The sequence below is a fragment of the Theropithecus gelada genome, chromosome 2 (genome assembly GCF_003255815.1).
Source record: "Theropithecus gelada isolate Dixy chromosome 2, Tgel_1.0, whole genome shotgun sequence".
Classification (NCBI taxonomy): Eukaryota; Metazoa; Chordata; class Mammalia; order Primates; family Cercopithecidae; genus Theropithecus; species Theropithecus gelada.
In genome coordinates this window covers 191,550,177-191,572,358 of record NC_037669.1, presented here as the reverse complement: position 1 = coordinate 191,572,358, position 22,182 = coordinate 191,550,177, and the positions used below count along the sequence as shown (strand labels likewise).

The window sequence follows — 22,182 nt, the reverse complement described above, 5'->3', positions numbered from 1 at the left end:
TGGTGAAAGGCTGTTTCTACTAAAAATACAAAAAATTAGCCTGGGGTGATGGCACGCATCTATAGTCCCAGCTACTCGGGAGGCTGAGGCAGGAGAATCGCTTGAACCCGGGAGGTGGTTGCAGTGAGCCGAGATTGCACCACTGCACTCCAGCCTCAGTGACAGAGCGAGACTCCATCTCAAAAAAAAAAAATGGGGGGGCGGGAATATAGGCCAAAAGCAAAAGCAGCAGTAAGGAAGAGCTGGCAGGGTGGTTTACAGGGCCACGGCAATCAGTGGCTCTGGAAGTGCAGGTAGTGCAGGCAACCCCGTGAGACTGGAAGGGCAGGTGGAGGGAAAGTGCAAAGGTGAGTGACGGAGGGGAACCCACCTATTGGAGAGCTTCATGGGCACCACTCGCAGCTGTCTGTCCTGCTGGCCGGGCAAGTGACAGTGTCAACAGGGCAGTCGGGTTTCATGTGACTTTGCCTTTTGCTTCTGACGCCTGTTCAGGTGGGCTCTTGGGAGTTGATGAGGTGGTGATTGAGCAGCCGGGAAGCAGCGTGGCAGGTTCTTCCTGTCACCTACCAGAGAAGATGGTGGCCGGAGGTGGCGCTTGCAGAACTCTTAGGGCCACTGAGGAAGAAGGTGGAGGAACACGCGGCCTTCTGGCTTGAGTGCCTCCTGTGTGTCGTAGAATGATCTAGATCCTGTGGGGGCACGTGGAGCAACAGGAAAAACTTGCAAGACATGTGGGACGAGTGCATGGTCATCTGGTATCACGTGTGAAGCTGGGGCTACGTATGGGCCATAACTGCTCATCTTCTGGATGGTGTTAGACAAGGAAACCCAACTCAGGATCCCGTTAGTACTCTTGTCTGCTCTAATCGCAGGTTCAGCTGATGTCTTCATCCTTTGTTGGTTGCCGTTAAGGAATGAGGATGCGTTTATGGTGGAAAGAGTGTGGGGCTGAGAATCTGGAGGCCAGGGTCAAGTTCTGACTGTGCATTTATTATCCGTGTGACTTGGTGCAAGTGTAACCTGTCAGTGTCTGCGTCCTTATTTGTCATTTGGAGGCTATAACAGTGATGTCTGCCTCACAGAAGCCCTGGGTTGTCATGGGGATCAGTGTGAGTATGTGAGTGCTTCATAAATTGCAAAGCTCTGCTGTAGCTGATACCTCTAGACTTCTAAGTGCTTTGGGGAAAGTGTACCTGGTTATTCCTTATTCTTCTCACAGTGCCTCCAAAGTGTCAGTGATACTCAAGAAATGCTGGTTGAGTGTGAGTTTACTGCAGCACTGAGCAGTTTCTGGGTTCCATTTTCCAGTGGCCAGACCCTCTCCTTGTTCACACTGTTGGATGAGGGAGGTAGAGCTGGAGCATCGGACTGGCCTATGGAACAGATGTAGTGGCCACGAGGAGGTGGCGATGCCTGGAGCAGTGTTAGCCATGCAGTGTGATGAGGATCACACGCTCTCACGTGGTTTCCAGTCGCTGGGCACAGAGCTACCTTCAGGGTGGCCCAGCTTCAAGTTCAAAAGCAGGAGGCAGAGTAGGGGCTGTTTCCATTTCCCGTCCTCCCACTTCTCTTCCACTGCACAGCCCGTACGTGCATGCCTGCGTGCTGCCCACACAGACTCTCCATCTCCTTAGTGAGGCCACACTTCTGACTCCTGGTTATTTCTCGTTTCCTTGACTCTCCGTTGCTACCCCTAGCCCCATCCCCTGCTGTGGACCCCGGAGAGGCACCGCCTGCCTCTGCCTCTGTGGGCCCAGGTGTGTGCTGGGTGTCGAGCTTGCAGTGAGAACTGGTTTGCTGAGCCTTGGTTTTTTTTGCGTCTGCTGCAGGTCATCTTCCACGACGTTGCTGTGCTGACGGATAAGCTCTTCCCCGTCGTGGAGGCCATGCAGAAGCACTTCAGTGCTGGCTCGGGAACCTATTACAGTGACTCCATCTTCTTCCTCTCGGTCGCCATGCATCAGATCATGCCCAAAGGTAACCTGGGCTTCCAGGAGCAACAGCCCCTGGGTGTCTGACTTTTGCATCCATTTCCCTGGTTCCAACACTGCCCAGGCCCTGTATCAGAGAGAAGAGCTCCACTGAATATGGGAGAGTGGACGAGACAGCCAAACCAAGCCCTTTGTACCACCGAGCTTCCTACACCAAGAATCAAGGGCAGGGCCTTGGTTGCATAGCTCCCAGGGTCCATTTATGAGGACACAGGGGGTCTCTGGGCTCTGGCCTGGACTCTGCCCCTTGTACTCGCCCCCTTCCTTCCCCACTGCTCAACCCCCATACTGTGTGTGCTCATCTGAAAAATGATAGGTTGGTTTAGATGATCCTCCATCCCAATTTATAATCTTGTTCTTTCTAGTCTGAATCTGTACTTATCTGATTTTAAAATAGCAAATCTAGATGTGAGAGGTGCAAATTATGACCATGTAGGACTTCTGAAGAAACTCTGATGCGTAATTAAAAGGATTTTCTGGGCGTCTGTCTCCAGGAAAGAGAGATGCATCATCCCGTGTGTGATAGGTCCAGCTTCTGTGGAATTTCTGGCAGGTCTGGTCATGCTTGGACTGGAAGCCTTGGAGGGTCTAACTCCTGGAGTGTCTCTGGTTTCTGGGATCTCCCTACAGCGATCCTTGATGGGTTCTGGAGCCCTAGATATTGACCAGTGTGTTAATCTGTTCTCATGCTGTTCATGAAGACATACCTGAGACTGGGTGATTTATAAAGGAAAGAGGTTTAATAGACTCACAGTTCAGCATGGCTGGGGAGGCCTAGGAAACTTACAGTCATGGAAGGCGAAGCAAACACGTCCTTCTTCACATAGCGGCAGCAAGGAGAAGTGCCAAGTAAAAAGGGGAAAAGCCCCTTATAAAACCGTTGGATCTCATGAGAACTCATTTACTAGCATGAGAACAGCATGAGGATAACTGCCCTCCCATGATTAAATTACCTCCCACCAGGTCCCCCCCACCACATGTGGGGATTATGGGAACTACAATTCAAGATGAGATTTGGGTGGGGACACAGCCAAACCATATCAAACAGTTTCTGACCATGGTGAGCCATGTCCTGAGCCTCTTAATGGTGAGAAGGGGTGTTTGGGGCCTTGGGGTAGCAGTTATCTGAACTGTGGCTGGTCGAGTTTTCCAGCAGTTTCCAGACCATGCAGGTCTTGGTAGCCCAGGGGACAATGGGCCATATGGTGGAGGCCTGCTCCTCCAGCCTGGCAGACCAGAAGTGAAAAAGAAGGTGCCTGGTGAACCAGGGACTCAGGAGTTGAGAGTTGAAGCTCCATTCCTGTTGGGAGGTTGTCCCGGCACAGGGAAAAACAAGCCCATGCATCCTGGCTGGGACTTTGCAGGCAAGAGCCCTTTGTTGTGAGGCAAGGGCTCAGGGGGCTCCACGGGGCAGGAGTCTGAAGAACAGAAGAGACGAGCTCACCAACAGGGCCTAGGGCGAAGAACTAGCATTGGTGATCCTTTGCCGTGACCCAGGTGCAGCTCCATCAGCTCCACCCAACCCTTCTACCCGTCCTGTGGGGTTACAGGTAAGGCTGAGGGGTTGCAAGACCTGCCCAGGGTTATATAGCCTTTTAAGTGGCAGAGCCAGGATTGGAACCTGCTTTTCCACATAGTTACTGCCACCCCATCAGGTGCCCCGTACGTGACCTCTCTGGACAGCCCAGTACAGGAGCTGTGGGTGGCTGAGACTTGAGAAGGACGTGGTTCTGTTCTAGATTCTAGCGGGCAGACCAGTGGAGGTGTTGCTCACGGCTCCGTCATTGGCCACCTACGTGCCTAGGGCTGAGCCACTTTGTCTCTCTTGGCCTCACCAGTTTCCCCACCTGTAAAATGAGGGGCCGCAGCAGTGAACTGTTTCAACTTGCATTCTGAAGAGCCCAGGACTTGTAGGAATCGCCCCCTAGGGGTTTCTGTAGTCCTAGGGAGCCAGGGGGAGGCATACCTGCCCTCCCTTCACCTCCCTCCCTCCTGCCTCTTTCCCTGTCAGCTGTTAGGTCCCTGCCCATCATGTAGGCGTGGTTATGCTTTGGAGTACCCAGAGGGAGGTGAAATACAGCTCCTGGTGGTTTGTCAGGGAAGAGAAAATTCTTCTTCCTCCAGCTGTAGGACATCCCGGCAATAAATTGTGCAGGGACCGATGACAAGAGTTAGGGACTCCTAGGCTGTTCCGGGAGAGGGTGATAATTATGCCAAGAAGGTGCTCTGGCCCTCTCTGACTTAGCCCTGTCCAAGAGCCTGGCACAGCTCAGGGGGGTGGTGGTGTCTGCAGAGAAAAGGCTTTGGTCAGAGCTTTGCAGTCAATGCAGTAAATGGACGCATCATCGGTGTCTCTCCAGGTGTCCCTCCATCGGTGTCTCTCCAGGTGTCCCTCCATCGCTGTCCCTCCAGGTGTCCCTCCATCGCTGTCCCTCCATCGGTGTCCCTCCAGGTGTCCCTCCATCGCTGTCCCTCCAGGTGTCCCTCCAGGTGTGGGCCCCGCCCTGCGAGGGGCGTGCATCAGGAGTTGGGGAAGGAGTTATTTTAGATGTGCCTCCAGCTGACCCAAACACCCTGTCTTTTCTAGGGTTCTTTAGGGGAGTGATAATGTGCTTCCAAGCAATTCTTTTTTTTTTGGCAGAGTTTTGCTCTCGTTGCCCAGGTTGGAGTGCAGTGGTGCGATCAGGGCTCACTGCAACCTCTGCCTGCCGTGTTCAAGCAAGTCTCCTGTCTCGGCCTCCCGAGCAGCTGGGATTACAGGCGCCGCCACCACGCCCAGCTAATTTTGTATTTTTAGTAGAGACGGGGGTTTCTCCATGTTGGTCAGGCTGGTCTCAAACTCCTGACCTCAGGTGATCTGCCCACCTCGGCCTCCCAAAGTGCTGGGATGACAGGCGTGAGCCACCGTGAACGGCAGCAATTCATTTTTATGTGTGCCCCAAAGCCTCTTCCTAAGAAAAGAGTTGTTAGGAGTTACTAAAATTTGATAGTCATAAAATGAAATGAGTGGTCCTTGAGTTTCCTGTGGCGTCTGGGGCGTGCCCCGCCAGGAAGTCTGGCCTGGCACACTTGGCAGCCCTGGGGAGTTCCTACCGAGATCATTTGGAATTCCTGCAATTTTTGGAAGGACACTTTGTTTTCAGACATCATTCGTGCTGTCTTGAGTTTGTCATGATTCTTTACTGCTGCCTCTTTTGCATCTGTTGTTTTTTAATTGCAGAAATGAGTGTTGTTTTGTGCTTTGGTTGATGGTTTTGTTGTGGCGTAATTGCTGCATTCTTGCTACTTTGGCTATTCCGTTTCTTTCATAGCGTTTGTTTTTCTCCAGTAAAGTGAGAATGGAGTATGGGTGGAGCCTGAGCCCTTGGTCTCACCCAGGAGGGCGGGGTCAGGAAAACCTGGGCTCCTCTGAGTTCCTCCTGGAGGTCGTCTCGTGTTTGCTCCGGAAATCCAGATTCTTTATCTGTGTCCTCTTGCTTTCCCTTCTGTAGCAGGAGGGTCATCCTTCTGTACCTAAACTACTTTTAAAATATGCTTACTTTTTTTTTTTTTTTTTTTAAGACAAAGTCTCCCTCTGTCGCCCAGGCTGGAGTGCAGTGGCACGATCTCGGCTCACTGCAACCTCCGCTTCCTGGATTCAAGTGATTCTCCTGCCTCAGCCTCCCAAGTAGATGAGATTACAGCCACCCGCCACCATGCCCGGCTAATTTTTTTTTGTATTTTTAGTAGAGATGGGGTTTCACCATATTGGCCAGGCTGGTTTCGAACTCCTGACCTCAAATGATCTGCCCACTTTGGCCTCCCAAAGTGCTGGGATTACAGGCGTGAGCCACCGTACCTGTCTATCATTATTAATTCTTTATCTTCTTTATATTCCCAACATGTAGCTTTTTACAAATTTAGGCAAAGTAGGAGTTACACTGTATATTCAAATCATTCTGAGTCTTTTTTATAGATCAAGATTTGAAATTGAATCTTCATTTCAACCCCCCAGCATGAAAGAAATTGTACAAATGAAGCTGTGTCATGATTTTTTCAGTTAATGGCTCACGTCCCCATTTTCTGTGTAATTATAGTCTTTGAAAATTTTTCGAATGGTTTTATCGAGTAGATGAACCTCAGTTCACTTTCTCATTTCCCTGTTCTCAGCTAGCTAGATGCTTTCTAGTTTTTCTAATATCATAAATTATACGATGGATATCCACATGCATGCAGATTATTTTCTCTAATTAGGATTCTTTCCTATGATAGTTCCCAAGGTAGAATTAGTGAGCCAGAGGTGACCCTTACAAGGCCAGGGTGTGTCAACCCCCAGCTGCCCAGGGTTGTCGACTCACACAGGTGAGGTTCTGTACAGTTTTCCAGCCTATTAGTGTCTGTACAGTTCTAAGCCTGTTAGTGTCTGACGTCTCACGTGGACCACCTCAGGCAGCCACTTAAAAGCTTCAAGACAGTGGCTGTCCCCACTGGACAGGAATGGAAAGGGAGGAGCTGAGAGGTCAGGCCAGTTCTCCAAGTTCTCCAGTAATTTGTGTCCTCCCTGCCCCTTGGAGTTCTCAGTCCAGAGCTTATGCCCATTCTGATGTCCAGACCTGGACCCCCAGCCTCTTACACACGCCCAGCCCTGTGAAACTTACAGGACTTAAACTTACAGGACTTGGCATCCTTGCCTGTCTTCTGGGCCCCATGTCACAGCCCTGCAGAGGGGACATGGGTGGGATAGGGTTGGGCTGATCAAACCCATGAGTTTTGCCCTGATGGCCCCCTTAGAGCAGCAGTGCCCAGAACCACATCTGAGCAAGGGCCTCAGGAAGAATGAAGGGGCCCTGCCAGGTGGGACATGCTGGCTCTGATTTTGATCAGAGCTTGTTTTTCTCTTCGTTGCTTGTTGGGGGTTCACATGTGGCCGGTCTCGCTGCTCACGCGTGCCTGCCTTTGTGCCCTCCGCAGACACAGCCACTCTGCTCTTCACCCACATCCACGGGGCTTTTATTTCCATTTGTCTGCGGTGTTGGGTTTGTTTCCACTGGAAGCATCTTACGCAATGGAAAAGAAAACATCTTTTGCCGCACTGGAGCTGGAGGGAGCCAAGGGCAACTCCTCCAGGACTGCCAGCTTCCCCCTCCTGGGTCACACGGCCTGAGGCGCTGTCGGCTGCAGCACAGCAGCGTGGGCTCTGCTACGGTGTGTGATCTGTGGTCGTGTGGGTTTACCCTGAGCAGGGCAGGCAGGCCTCCATCATGTGGGTTTACCCTGAGCAGGGCAGGCAGGCCTCCAGACAAGTGGCAGGGCTCTAGACGGGCCAGAGGCCCCCAGGAGACTCTCCTGTCGTCGCCCATGCACCCCTGGAAGGCTCTGCTGTCCTGCGGTCAATCCTTTGTCAATATCCCGCCTATACCAAGCACTGCTGTTTGCAAGACATGGTGCGGGCCACCCTCGGTGTCTCAGAGATGTTTGCTGGGCTGCTGCTTCATGGGCTCATGTCACTGGGGCAGGTGCCATGGTCCAGCAATGAGGGCAAACAACATGAAGAGCCACCCAATGCTGAGGGCTTCAGAAGAGGACAGGTCACAGGCATTTGGAGGAAGAAGGAAGGCTTCCTGGAGGAGGTGGCTGTGAAATGTTCCCCAACTTGCCTTGTTTTTGACGACCTTGACAGTTTTGAGAAATACCAGTCACCTCTTTTGTAGAGGGTTCCCAAATTAGGATTTGTCTGATGTTTTTCTCATCATTAGACCGAGGGTATGGGTTTGTGGGAGGTGATGGGGGGAACGCCGCAGAGGAGAAGAGCTGTTTCCTTCACACCACATCAGTGACACACCACATCCTATCAAGGGTACATGGTTTATCACTGTTGCTGTTGACCTTGATCACTGGGCGGAAGTCGTGTTTCTCAGGTTTCTTCGCTGTACATTATTCTTTTCCCCCTCGCCATACTGTATTCTTTGGAAGGAAGTCTCTCTATGTGGCCCATGCTTAAAGAATGTGGATAGTCACTTTTCAAAGGTCCCATGTCCCTCGCTTGGGCCCCATCACACACATCCTGCTGGTAGTGTCTGCCTCCTGACAAGCGCCACTGGCCATGGGCTGTGGGAGCCCAGAGGTTTTGAAGGACCACTTCACCATTCCATGCGATAGGCTCCATTCATTGTACTGCATGGGGCTGTGCATGGCTGCGTCTGATGTCTCTTGATGTCCAGTGTAGGGAGCACTGAGGCAGGCAGGTCTGAGCAGGCCGAAAGGGGGATTGGTGTATCAGAGAGAGTAGGAGTCCAGACTCAGGATCGGACAGAGCTGGGTGCAAATTGCAACACTGTGACTCCCAAGGTCAAGGCTTTGTGATCTTGGGAGGTTACTTAAAAGAGACCCTATGGTGTCGTGGTTAAGAGCATGGGCCCGGCTGGGCGCAGTGATGCACGCCTGTAATCCCAGCACTTTGGGAGGCCGAGGTGGGTGGATCATCTGAGGTCAGGAGTTCGATACCAGCCTGACCAACATGGTGAAACCCCGTCTCTACTAAAAATACAAAAAAATGAGCCAGGTGTGGTGGTGGGCACCTGTAGTCCCAGCTACTCAGGAGGCTGAGGTGGGAAAATCACTTGAACCCAGGAGGCAGAGGTTGCAGTGAGCCGAGATCACACCACTGCACTGCAGCTTAGGAGATAGAGCAAGACCCCGTCTCAAAAATAAAAAAATAAAAAAAATTTAAAAAGCGTGGGCCCTGGAACCAGTGTGCCTGGATTCTTGGCAGCCCCATCACTGAGTAGCTGTGAGACTGTGGCCAAGTTACTGAACTTCTCGAGGTCTTGCTTTTCCCATTGGTAAAATGGGGATAACAACTCTTCATGTGTCATGGGGTTGTTATGGGAATGGAATGAGTTAGTCTGTGTCACCGGCTTGGAACAGTGCGTGGAACTTAGGTTCCCCAAGTGTTAGCTTGGCTCCTCTCTGGACTGCAGTCTCCTCCTCTTTCAAGTGGGGATAGCACAGTTCTGACTTGAGAAAATTAAGATGGTACTTAGCACCGTGCCTGGCACATTGTAAGTACGCAGTCATTGTTGTTAGCTGTTTCAGAGGTGATGTGAGTTCTGCCTCCAAACAGCACCAAAGGGTGTGGGGCTAGAGTTATTCAAAGACTCTTAGACCACCCACTTTTGCCTTTTGGGAAGAGCTTCTGATGGGGGATAAGCAGATTCTCTGCAAGGCACGTCAGCTCTTGCTCCTTGCGTGATAATTGCCAACTCTGACCTGCCTTCCTTTCAGGGTCACATGAGCTAGAAATAAAGTAATGCTGCTGGCTCACGCCTGTTATCCCAGCACTTTGGGAGGCTGGGGTGGGTGGATCACTTGAGGTCAGGAATTCAAGACCAGCCTGGACAACATGGTAAAACCCCATCTCTACCAAATTAAAAAAAAATTAGTCAGGCGTGGTGGCACATGCCTGTAATCCCAGCTATGCAGGAGGCTGAGGAATGAGAATCACTTGAACATGGGAGGTGGAGGTTGCGTTGAGCCTAGATCGCACCACTGTACTCCAGCTGGGGCAACAGAGTAATAGAGTGAGACTCTGTCTAAAAAAAAAAAAAAAGTAATGCCGCTAAAACTGCTTCATATCTCCCCCCACCCTCCCCTTCACCCCCAGCTCCCAGCATCAGAGTTTCTGAAATCTCCATGACATGCAGCATGTGATTATCGCCACCATCAGCCCCAGCCTGCTCATGTTTCCTACGGAGAGATGTATGGGAGTGGATAAAAAGACCAGACAAATGCAAGCTGCTATAAAATCCCTCAAAAGATAGGATTTGGGCCCGAGCCTCCTCTGCCCGCATCTGTTGAAGCCTAGTATGACGCTTGCCATTGTAGAAAAGAACAGCAAAGCCAGCTGGCAACAAATTGGAGTGACCCCGTCCAGCTCTCCTGGCATCCTGGGTGTTACCCCCCCGAGAGTCCTTATTTCAGTGTCTGTCATGGGGGCCTTATTGTCTTGAGGCTGCGGGCAGATGGCTGGACTCTTTCAAGGACATTCTTGGGTCCACTTTGGGTCACTGTTGCTGGGCGGCAGAGGCTGATGTAAGATTCAGGTAATTGACACTGGATGTTTCTTAGCCTAGGTTCACAGGCCTGCATGAGACAGAATTGAGGCAGGGCCAGAATGCCTGCAGGCTTGGGGCAAAATCCACACGGGAAATTCTAGACCGGCAGCTCCTTCCTCCCTCACTCCCTTCCTCCTTCCTTCTTTCCTTCCTTCCTGCCTGCCTGCCTGCTGTGAAACACTGAGGTCAGTGTGTGTGTGGCCTTCTGCAGAAAGCCTTTAAAATACCATCTTTTCTTTTTTCCTTAAGTAAAATTTGACAAATGTAGTAAAAGCCATATTGAGTTTTCATTTCTTCTGTACTTTTTGTACTTCTATTCACTGCCATGGGAGGTCTTAGTATTCTCTACTGTTCTTTTAGATCAGTTTCATAAAACAGAGGAGGGTTTTAAGGCTAGTTTATAGAACTTCATAACTTTGTTCAGTTTAAACTGAATCAGGAAACTGTTCAGTAATCAATGTTTAACCGTCATGAGGCAGACATGTTTCTAAGGGGAGGGTTCCTGCAGGAGGATGTGTGTACCTTCTGGAACCTGGGGTACGGTAGGTAAGGATTGGAGATTCCAGGGCAGCCTCTTCTCTGCCCCCACCCCATCAGCCTCAGTACCAGGAGAAAGCAGACACAAGGGCCCCCTACAATTGTGGATGCCGTATTTAGATGGTTTTCCAGCCCCTGAGATCCTGGCTGTGAAAGGGGCAGATGGCGCATGCTGGTTCCCATAGTTAGCCCTGTGGCCCCTGCTTGCTTCAGAAAGGAGTGGCCTGAGGATTGACCGGGTGGGGGCTGGTTTAGTGTGGATGTGGGTGGGGTCGGCAGGCCTGGGAGTGAGTTCTCACTCTGCCTTTAGTGTCCTGGTTGGCTGATGTAGGGGAGCGGGAGAGCCTCCTCCCTCCCTGATTCTGCCCCATAGGAGTGTGGAGTAGAATGTGACTCCAGGACCCTCTTTATTAGTGAGCATGGTCCCATGCACGTAGGGGGCTTTCCTTCTTTCTGGAGTTTTCTTCTTAGCCCTGAGGCAGGAGAAGTGAACTGAAACAGGGCTGGCCTCTGCTCTCTTCTCTACCCCTCATGCAATCCGGGCTGGAGGAGACTAAGGTCTTGCTCAGACTTTGAGCCTAAGCCACATTCTCTAACCTGGTTTACCAGAGAGTTCTGTGTTCCACCCCAGTGACGCAGGGGACAAAGTGGCTTCTGAATCTCCCACCTGCGATGGCTCCTAATGTTTTGGTTTCAGAAACCAAAATAACATCTGGTATTGCCTAAACCCCTCGTGACTCCTAACACAGATCTCGAGTGAAAAACCTGCCTTCTCTGAGAAACATTCTTTGTAAAATGGGAATAATGACCTATAGGACTCACTAGGGTTGTGAGGAGGACTGACTGAGATACTGTGTGAAAAGTCCCAGGGCCTGATACGGAGAGATGCTTGGTAAGTGTTAGATAGTATTAGTTACTTTTCCTCTTGGAGGGTCAAGTACATGTCAGCAAACCAAAAGCTCTGATAAGTACTGCAGTAAAAAACATTCAGCTTTGCGTAACCAACATTGCTTAAACATGATTGACCACAGAATGCCTTTCTGACGAATACCTATTCACATTCTGAGAGCGAGTTGTGTCCACAGACTCACTTTAAGAAATGCTGCCCTCGCCTGGGCACGGTGGCTCACACCTGTAATCCCAGCACTTTGGGAGGCCGAGGCAGGTAGATCACCTGAGGTCGGGAGTTCAAGACCAGCCTGACCAACATGGAGAAACCCCGTCTCTACCAAAAATACAAAATTAGCTGGGCGTGGTGGTGCACGCCGGTAATCCCAGCTACTCGGGAGACTGAAGCAGGAGAATCGCTGGAACCCGGGAGGCAGAGGTTGCGGTGAGCCTAGATCGTGCCATTGCACTCCAGCCTGGGCAACAAGAGCGAAGCTCCGTCTCAAAAAAAAAAAAAAAAAAGGAAATGCTGCCCTCAGATAAAGGTAATAAATAAATAACACTTGTGTAGCTCTCTGTTGGGATGCAGGTGTGGGCAGGAAAGCCTCAACTTCCAAGCACAGCTACCTCCTATCAGTCAGCCTTTCCTGCCCCCTGCCAATAGAGCATGTCGTTGGGGGTGCCATTTTAATTATTCACTTCCTCGGCTGTACTTCCAGATTTGCAATAGCTTTGGGTTTGCCTTGGACCCAGAGGCATTGGGAGGATCTTCCCTGGATCATCCGGGATCATGAATTGTGGCGGGGGCCCCGGGGACAGAGTTGTTGAAGAGGAGGTGCGTGTCTGGTGGCACACCGTGGGTGGAGCACCCTCGCGGCACTGACCGACAAGTGGTTTTTTCAGAGGATCTCAACCCAGAGGGTGACTGAGGGTTCGCGACACCAACCCCCAAGGGAACTGGGCCTAAACGCCTTGGAACAGCAGTCCTCAGCCTTTGTGGCACCAGTGGCTGGTTTCATAGAAGACAGTTTTTCAATGGACCGAGGGGTGGCGGGGATTGGTTTTGGGATGAAACGGTTCCACCACAGATCATCAGGCATTAGTCAGAGTCTCATAAGGAGGGTGCAGCCTAGATCCCTCGCATGCGCAGTTCACAGTGGGGTTTGTGTTTCTTTGAGAATCTGATGCCGCTGCTGCTGATCTGACGGGAGGTGGAGCTCACGCAGTGATGCTCACTGGCCCGCCTCCCGCCTCCTGCTATGTGGCCGGGTTCCTAACAGGCCACTGACCTATACCTGTTCGCATGGGGCTTGCGGACCCTGCCTCAGAAGACTGCCTGTCTTCTGAAGGGCTGTCCTGGGAAACTGGAACTCAGCCTGTTCTGTGTGTCCCCAAAAGGCCACACCAGGTGCAGCTGACCAGAATATAACTGTCGCCACGTGTCTGTGAGCCTGTGGGCAAGGCCCTTTTCTTCCCAGTGGCAGATCCTCCCATCCGATCCCGTCAGACACGACCCCATCGGATCCAGCAGCCCTGGCTTCAGCCTGCACTGTGCTGTCACGCCCCCTGCCATGGCCACCCCCACTTCCTGCTCCCTCCACCTGGGCCACTCTCCCAGGGGCATTCCCGTGGCTGCCCCATCTCCTCCTCCAGATGTTTGTGCAATGAGGCCATCCCTGGCCATCCTGTGTGAAACCGTGCTCATCTTCTGTGATGATTGATGGCCCTGGCCCTTCCCTGCTTTCTTTCTCTTCATAGTTCTTATCGTCTGCTCATGTGGAATAGATTTTGCTTTTTGCTTGTTTGTTTTGATCATCTGTCTGCCCCATGTAAGCTCCATGGGGGCAGGAAGTTCTCTGTGTTTCATTCACTGCTGTGTTCCCAGTTTCTAGAACGATATACGGACACACAGTAGGCAGTCGATAAATATTCATCAAGTGAATTAAATGAATACCGTTTTGTATCTTGAACTACTTTATTTTAGGGGTCACCTCAATCTGCTAGAACTGGCTCATTGCCTTAGCCCTTTTTCTTTTTTTTTTTTTTCCAAGACGGAGTCTCGCTCTGTCACCCAGCCAGGAGTGCGGTGGCGCGATCTCAGCTCACTGCAACCTCCACCTCCCCGTTCAAGAGATTCTCCTGCCTCAACCTCCCGAGTAGGTGGATTACAGGTGCCCGCCACCACGCCGGCTAATTTTTGTATTTTTAGTAGAGACGGGGTTTCACCATGTTGGCCAGGCTGGTCTCGAGCTCCTCACCTCAGGTGAACTACCTGCTTCAGCCTCCCAGAGTGCTGGGATTACAGGCGTGAGCTACGATGCCTGGCCCGCCTTTGCCCCTTTTCTTAACCCTACTGGAGAACCATGTGGGGGTGGAATCCCACAGCTTCTGGTGAATCCAGTGGCCTCTGAACACTCCTTAGGGTCAGTCACAACCAGGAGCTTGAATTTTTGGGATAGCCATTTCTGGATGGTTCCCCAGGCCTGGGGAACTCTGATTCCTGGTGTGGCGGGTGCTGCCTTTGACTGCCAGCGTTCAGCTGCGGGGAGGAGCGGGGTGCTCGTGTGGAAGAAAGCAAAGGAAAAAACGGACATTCAGGAACTTGCCTGAGTGAAAACATCTGAACAAATACTGAACAAGGTTATAAACATGTGTCCAGTGATTTCAGTGAAAACCATTTTCTGGCAGCTCGTATGGAGCGAATTTGAGGCGTTTGAGTTCTCTTATTCTGAAGAGGGACAGCTGAGCAAATTTGTCATGAAATGCTAAAAATAGTAACGTGGTAGAGACCGTTTTCCACTCATTTAATGCCAGAAGCTCTTTCTAAGCTAAGGAAAATAGTTGCCAAATTGGTTGAACAGTCATACTTCCCATTTTGGTCCCCTTCATTAGATTCTGTCTTTCAATTTGTCAAGGTCTTCTTTTACATTCTTGGCTGTCGGTCAAAGGCATCAGCTGGCTCTTACTTCTTGCCAGGAGGTCAGCCAGCTTTTATTCTGGGCCTCGCCTCGCCTCACCCGTGAGGAGTCCGTCCTCCTGCCCGCTGTGTGCAGGGAGCTCACCTTCCGGTTGGTGGAGGGACCCCGGGTGAGTGGGTGTCACACAGGGAGCAGGAGGCCAGAGGTCAGCAGAGCAGCGTCCTGTCCTGTCCTGACTTCAGCGGGGCCGTGGGGGGTTGTTTGTGTGCAGAATGCACCAGACGCGGTCAGTTCTGTGAGGGCACAGAGAGGAAGCTTTGAGGAGGAGGATGAGAGGTTAGCACGGGCCTTAAAGGCTTGGGGTGAAGGCTGGGGGAGGGGCCGGGCAGCCATTCTGGGCCAGGGTGCACGGGGCGGCCGGGGCCTCAGCCTGGGCAGTGGCTGCTGCTGTCCAGATGGTGTCAAATCCCTGGCTGTCCCTCTAGTGTGCTTGCCAAGCTGCCTCTGGGGCTGACGTTGCTGTGCATCTTCTCTTTGTCCCGAACTTTGTGCACTGTCCCTGGCTGGAGAAGACTAGTTCAGTACTCAAGCCCTGTGTGTAGTTGCCGATGGCCAGGTCCTGCTGGTCAGCTGCCTTGGACTGAGTCTCGGGCCTGCTTTTCTGTTTTCTCTCCCCCTTACTCTGGCTTCTAGATGTCCTTTGGAGTATTCCGGGCGATAGCTGGGCCTCCAGAGAGAGCGGGCTGCAGGGTGTGGGCCTGGACACCCCTTGCCTGGCGGGTTTTCCCCGTCAGCGTTCCTGCTGCTCCCCTCCGTCCATCCTGCTCTCCAGCCAGAGTGGCTGCTGTTTTCTCTGGGTCAGACCCACGCTCGGCTTTCCCGCTGCCTGGGCGTGCTCAGCTCTCCGTTTTGGCTTGAAGGCCTCGCCCGAGCCCTGTCCCCGGCTGTGCCCGTCGGAAGGACGCGAGTGTGCGGCGTCGGTGGGGCTGCCTCACACCGACCTCTGGGGTTGTAAAGGTCCCGGAGGGTCCTAAGTCGGGTCTGATGTGGCTGAGATGGCAAGAGCCGGAACGTTTCTGTAGAATCTGACAGCCCTCGATGGGGCCGAGGTGGTGAGGAGGGTGCCCACCCTGGGTGGACAGGAGCGCACAGCAGCAGCGTGATCCGCCAGCCGAGTGGGATCCAGCGGGTGTGGCCCTCCCATGATGAAAGAGTTTGAGAGCGGCTTGTCTCCGGGGACCTGGCGTAGGTCTCCTTTGCCTTAACCCTTGGCTTTTTCACTTCCTCCGTCTGTCATCCACACGGGCTTCTTGCCCTAGGTGAGGACTGCCTTCCTAAGAGGGTGAGCCGGTTCCTGTCCTTACCCTACTGGCATCTTACACTCTGGGACATAGCTTCTCCCAGAGAGGCGAGTGAGCCACGTAAGGGAAGGCGGGCGGTGGCTTCCCTTCTGTCTTGGGTTGAGGGGGTCAGGTACAGTATTTTATTTTATTTTTTTTTAAAGCATCATCGATCACATAATAAGGTTTGTCTGTTATAGTCCTTAATCACAGACCTGTGAAATTTGGAGAATTCACAGTGCCTAGGGTAGGAGCGAGCTTCTGATGGTGAGCTGATTTGGGGGCTAACCTCAGGGAGACTCCTCTTGCAAGTCTCCTGCCGGGTGTCGTGGCCCTCGCCCAGTGACCTCCCCGGGACTCTGGCCACTGTCTCTTTTTCTGCCCTTCCTTTCCCTCACCTTGTCCCCCCCCGTGAGAAAGTGGGACTCACGCAGCTCAGCTCCGTGACAGAGGGTTTATTAGGGGCAGCTCTGGGGACCGATCTCTTGGTGATTTCTTCTCTTTCTTTCTCTCAAATGGAATCATTGTTTCTGTCTACTCTTCTTTATTTTCTCCTCTCTACAGCTGCCCTTCAACAGTGTGCTTTTCTGTCCTGCAGAACTGAAGCTTGCACGGCCTTTGTTGTGACTTCCCCGGCACGAGCGTTGTCTCTTGGTGTTTTTCCGTAGACCAGCCTGCAGGTCATACGTTGTTGGTTTTTTTGTTGTGGTTGGTCCAGTCAGCCAGGACCAGAGCAGGTGGGACCGTGTGGTGCCACAGGCAGCCACCTGGGCCTCTTCAGCAGGCGTGTGGGCGGCGGGCAGGTGGGCTGACTGCTGCTCTCAGATACAGAGCTGCCACCAGGACGATGCTGTGCTAGGCACAGGACGGGAGCGGAACAGATGTGAGTCAGATGTGGGGTTTGCCCTCACAGCTTCACTTTCTAGTTGGGGAATAGGACATTTGCATAAAGGTACAAACACCTGTCATACAAAAAAGAAAGAAATAGGTGTCATCCAGATACCATCTCTGTTGGGGGATGTGGTGGGCAGCCTCTCACATGGCTCCTGGTGATCCCTGCCTCCTAGGAGTCATGCCCTGGTGGGGTCCCTGTCCCTTGATGTAGGCTGGACTTACTGACATGCTTCTAGTGAATAGAATCTGACAAAAGTGATGGCCTGTCACTCTGGGACTGTGTTATAAAAGCCTGCCACTTCTGTCTTGGGCACTTTCTTTCTCTCTGAGCCTTGCCTGGAGGAATTCAGCTGCCATGATATGAGCTGCCCTGTGGAGAGGTCTGCATGGTGAGGAACTCATGTCTCTGGCCAACAGCCAGGGAGGATCTGAGGTCCACCAGTAGCCACAGGAGTGAGTGGGGAATTGAGTCTTTACATAGTTGGGCCCTAGCCAACCTTGATTGCAGCCTGTGGGCCAGAGGCTAAGCTTGCCTGAATTGTCTCAGAAACTGTAAGATAAATAACGTATTTGTTGTTTGCAGCTGCTAAGTTTTGGGTTAACTTGTTATGCAGCAGTAGGTAACTGATACAAGGGGATCTCAGCACAGAGAGAGCCGTGGAGTGCCAAGGAGGCAGCACCTCTGGCTGAGGAATTTAGGGAAGGCTTTGAGAAGGATGTGGTATTTGAGCAAGGCTACCTTTTTTCCACAGAGCGTACACCTCTTGTACAAGGTAGAACATCTTGTGCATACCAGAAGGCCCGTCTGTCGGTCCCGTTTTCCAAGGTGGATAGAATGAAGGCACTGTTTTCTTGTTGCCTGAGAACCTCCAAACCCTCTGTTGAAGAAGGGCAGGGCTGGCTGTTTCCTGGAGCCCTCCTGCCCAGCCAGACGTGTGGCATCTCTGACGTAGCTGAGTCTCCCAGGCCTGGTGGCCTCCATCTGCAGCGCCACCAGCTGTGTGTGGGGTTGCTTTTCACACTGTACGTCGATTAGGGAGCAACCACATGGGACCTGCAGGCCTGGCCCCCCAGGCGCTCCTTAGACCTGCGAGCCGTCCCACAGTCTGCAGGGGAAGCTCCTCACCTGCCCTCGTGGCTCTTCCAGGCTGGCTCAGCCTGTGGTGGAAGGGTCTGGAGACCCAGGTTAAAGTCTTGTTTCTCTCTCTTACTGATGGCGAGGCACTGAGCATCCTCTGTGGGCCTTTTTTTTCCCCTCCACCTTTTATTATGGAAATTTCAAATATCCACAGAAGGAGAGAGGAGAGCGTAATGAATGCCTTTGTACTCATCACCGGCTTCAGTAGTTACCAACTCATGGCCTGCCCCTTTTCATCTCCACTCCCACCCACTGCCTCTCCCCCAGAAGCAAATACCAGATATCATATTATTATTTCATTTTAAAATACTTTGATAAATCTCTCTAACAGAAAAGCCCTTTTTTTTTTTTTGAGATGGAGTCTCGCTCTGTCACCCAGGATGGAGGGCAATGGCACAATCTTCTTTCACTGCAACCTCCGCCTTCCGGGCTCAAGTGACTCTCCTGCCTCAGCCTCCCGAGTAGCTGGGATCACAGGCACGCGCCACCATGCCCAGCTAATTTTTGTATTTTTAGTAGAGATGGGGTTTCACCATGTTGCTTAGGCTGGTCTTGAACTCCTGACCTCAAGTGATCCACCCACCTCGGCCTCCCAAAGTGCTGGGATTACAGGCGTGAGCCACAGCGCCTGGCTGAAAAGTACTATTTGTATATACATACACTATTTTTATTACATTTAGCAAAATTAACAATAAATAATACCTTATTGCCATCTAGTATCCATGCAGGATTCACATTCTTGAATTGGCTACATGTTTCATTTGGTTGACTCTTGAGTCTTTCCCTTTCACTCTCTTTTACAGTTAAACTTTAGGCCAGGTGCGGTGGCTCACACCTGTAATCCCAGCACTTTGGGAGGTCGAGGTGGGTGGATCACGAGGTCAGGAGATCGAGACCATCCTGGCTAACACAGTGAAACCCTGTCTCTACTAAAAGTACAAAAAAATTAGCCAGGCGTGGTGGCGGGCACCTGTAGTCCCATTTACTCAGGAGGCTGAGGCAAGAGAATGATGTGAACCTGGGAGGCGAAGCTTGCAGTGAGCTGAGGTGGCGCCACTGCACTCCAGCCTGGGTGACAGAGTGAGATTCCATCTCAAAAAATAAAATAAAATAAAATAAAAATTAATCTTTAAATTTTAAGATAATTGTAGATTACCATGAGGTTGTAAGAAGCAATACAGAAATCCTTTACCCACTTTCCCCCAGTGGTAACATCTTGCAAAAACTATAACAAATACAACAACCAGGATATTGGTTTTGTTGTTGTTGTTTGTTAGTTTTGAGACAGAACCTTACTCTGTTGCCCAGGCTGGAGTTCAGTGGCACGATCTTGGCTCACTGCAACCTTCACCTCCTGGGTTCAAGCGATTCTCCTGCCTCAGCCTCCCAAGTAGCTGGGATTACAGTTGCCCGCCACCACATTTGGCTAATTTTTGTATTTTTAGTAGAGACAGGGTTTTACCATGTTGCCCAGGCTGGTTTCAAACTCCTGACCTCAGGTGATCTACCTGCCTCGGCCTCCCAAAGTGCTGGGATTCCAGGCATGAGCCACCGCGCCCGGCCAGGATTTTGACTTGGATACCATCAAGTTGAGAAGATTTATCCCCACAAAGATCCTTCATGCTGCCTTTTCTAGCCACACCCACCTCCTCCCGCCCTTAGCAACCACTGTTTTCCTCCTTCATTTCTGTATTTCAAGAATGTCAAGAATGTGATTTCAGGAATGTGTATCAGTGGAATTCTAAAGTACGTAACCTTTTGGAATAGGCCTTTTTTCTCAACGTAATGCTCAAGAGATTCATTCAAGTTGTTGCACATGTCAGGAATTCACTTTTTAATTGCTGAGTCATGTTTCATCGTGTGAATACACCACAGTTTGCTTAACCATCCATTTAAGGACAGCTGAGTTGTCCCCAGTTTGGGGCTAGTGTGACTAAAGCTGCATTTTGTTGTATGGACATAAATTTTTTTTTCTCTGGTATAAATACCTGAAAGTACAGTAGCTGGGTCTTTTGGTAGTTATTTCATTTTAGGAACAATTGGCAGACTTTTCCGGAGTTTGGCGATTTGCCAGAGTTTGGTAGACTTTTCTGGAGTTTGTTGATTGCCACAGTTTGACAGGCTTTTCCGGAGTTTGGCAAAATCCCGACAGGCAATGTATGAGTGTTTCTCAAGAGTCCCTTCGAAACTCTCCCCCGGCCTCTGTTTTCTGACTTTGCAGCGGGAGGAAAATGTGTGCTCTGATGATCTTGCATGATTGGGATTGTCCTGCACGTGAAACTGCTTTATAAACCGTCCCTAATGGGGTCTGTTAGGGCTTCCCTTTTGTGGGTGCATCTGAAAACAGTGTCACACCATCTTAGCGGAGGGCTGTAGACATTTGTTAACCGACTGCCCTGGTGTTTCCTAGCCTGGCTGGATGCTGTGGGGCTGCTGGGTCCTGAGGGTTGCCACAGGTCAAGCGTGTTCATAAAGTTCATCTTGGCTTTTCCAGCACATTGCGGGTTGTGGGGAGTGAGATACTTGTTGCCTGAACAACCCATGAAGACCACAGTCCCTGCACAGACCAGGCTTCGGCTCGACCACTGAGGCTGCCAGGACTGGTCTTCTGGGCCACCTTGTCATTCATCTCTGACCTGGCTGGCTGGCTGGCTGGCCAGCAGTTCAGACTGGAACATGGAGATACCACTGAGCGTGTGTGTGTGTGTGTGTGTGTGTGTGTGTGTGTGTGTGTATGAGAGAGAGAGAGAGAAAGAGAAAGAGAGAGGACCTTTTAACCGCAGACCCATGCCAGCTTTGCTTAAGGTGATGATAGTTTTCTCTTTTTTTTTAAGACAGAGTCTTGCTCTGTCGCCAGCCTGGAGTGCAGTGGCGCGATCTCAGCTCACTGCAACCTCCACCTCCTGGGTTCAAGCGAGTCTTCTGCCTCAGCCTCCCGAGTAGCTGGGACTACAGGCATCTGCCACCACATCCAGCTAATTTTTGTATGTTTAGTAGAGATGGGGTTTCACCATCCTGGCCAGGCTCATCTCGAACTCCTGACCTCGTGATCCACCCGCCTCGGCCTCCCAAAATGCTGGGATTACAGGCGTGAGCCACTGTGCCTGGCCAATGATCGTTTTCTCTAACACTGCCTGTGGTACATTCTAAGCTCTATCAGAAACAAAAGCCTGAGGCTTTTTAAAAGCACTTCCCTCGCCTCCTCCTTGATGCTGTGTCTGACGTGACCGTCATTTCCTCAGTTGGTCGTCAGCTTTTCTTGTCCCTTGCTGAGGTGTCAGCTGATGCCCCCACCTTCGTCTCTCAGCCTCTGTTCCGGGGGCTGACTTGACTAATGTGTCCCCAAGTTGCCTGATGACCTCAGACACGAAGCGCAGCAGTGTCTGGCCTCATAGCCCTGTCAGCATGGAGGATGACGGTCCCAGCACACTGCTCAGAGGGGCTGTGGGGAGTAAATAACAGACCGATGGCAAAAACACGGTGCAGAGGAATCCTGCTGGAGAAACACTGACACAGTGGAGAGGATGTGTCCGTCAGGCCATTTGCTCCTTACTTTAAAGGCCTGAGTGGTAGCTAGAGCTCTGTTCTTTGTGTTTTACAGAAGGAGATTTTAATGTTCGGTTCAATTCTTTTGTGGGTTTTCTCCGGTGCCTGCATATTCCCTCAGTGCATTGATGTCAGTCCCAAGCCTGGGGTTGGCATTGTGTCTGCTGCTCTCTTGAACAATATGTGGCTCCCAGGGATTTTCAGTGAGGTGAAGGGGTGGGTACAAGTCAATTTGATAGGTGAAATATGTATCATTATAGAATATTAAGTTTTCTTTCTTTTGAGTGCAATTGGATCTCCTTTCATATGGTAAGAATCACTGAATTTCTTTTCAATGAACTATTTATGCCCTTAGCCCATTTTTCTTTTCTTTTTTTTTTTTTTTTTTTTTTTTGAGACGGAGTCTCGCTCTGTCGCCTAGGCTGGAGTGCAGTGGCCGGATCTCAGCTCACTGCAAGCTCCGCCTCCCGGGTTTACGCCATTCTCCTACCTCAGCCTCCCGAGTAGCTGGGACTACAGGCGCCCGCCACCTCGCCTGGCTAGTTTTTTGTATTTTTTAGTAGAGATGGGGTTTCACCATGTTAGCCAGGATGGTCTCGATCTCCTGACCTCGTGATCCACCCGTCTCGGCCTCCCAAAGTGCTGGGATTACAGGCTTGAGCCCCCGCGCCTGGCCCCCATTTTTCTATTGACTTGTTGATGTTTAGTAATTTCAAGGAGCTTTGTATTTGTTAAAGAAATAAGCATTTTTGTTCCTGAAATACATTGAAAACTTTTTTTTTTCTTTTTTTGCAGTCTTTTAACTTTTTTTTTCTTTTTTTTTTTTTTTTTTTTTTT

General features: G+C 51.1%; 1 protein-coding gene across 2 annotated transcripts in view; it reads left to right on the top strand.

Moving 5' to 3' along the window:
* Positions 1-22,182, top strand: part of XXYLT1 (xyloside xylosyltransferase 1) — a 202,469-nt gene that overhangs the window by 44,563 nt on the left and 135,724 nt on the right. For both annotated transcript variants that reach the window (XM_025377570.1, XM_025377571.1), the window contains exon 2: positions 1,830-1,977. In XM_025377570.1, coding sequence (XP_025233355.1) covers positions 1,830-1,977 — 148 coding nt within the window. The remainder of the gene's footprint in view (positions 1-1,829; positions 1,978-22,182) is intronic.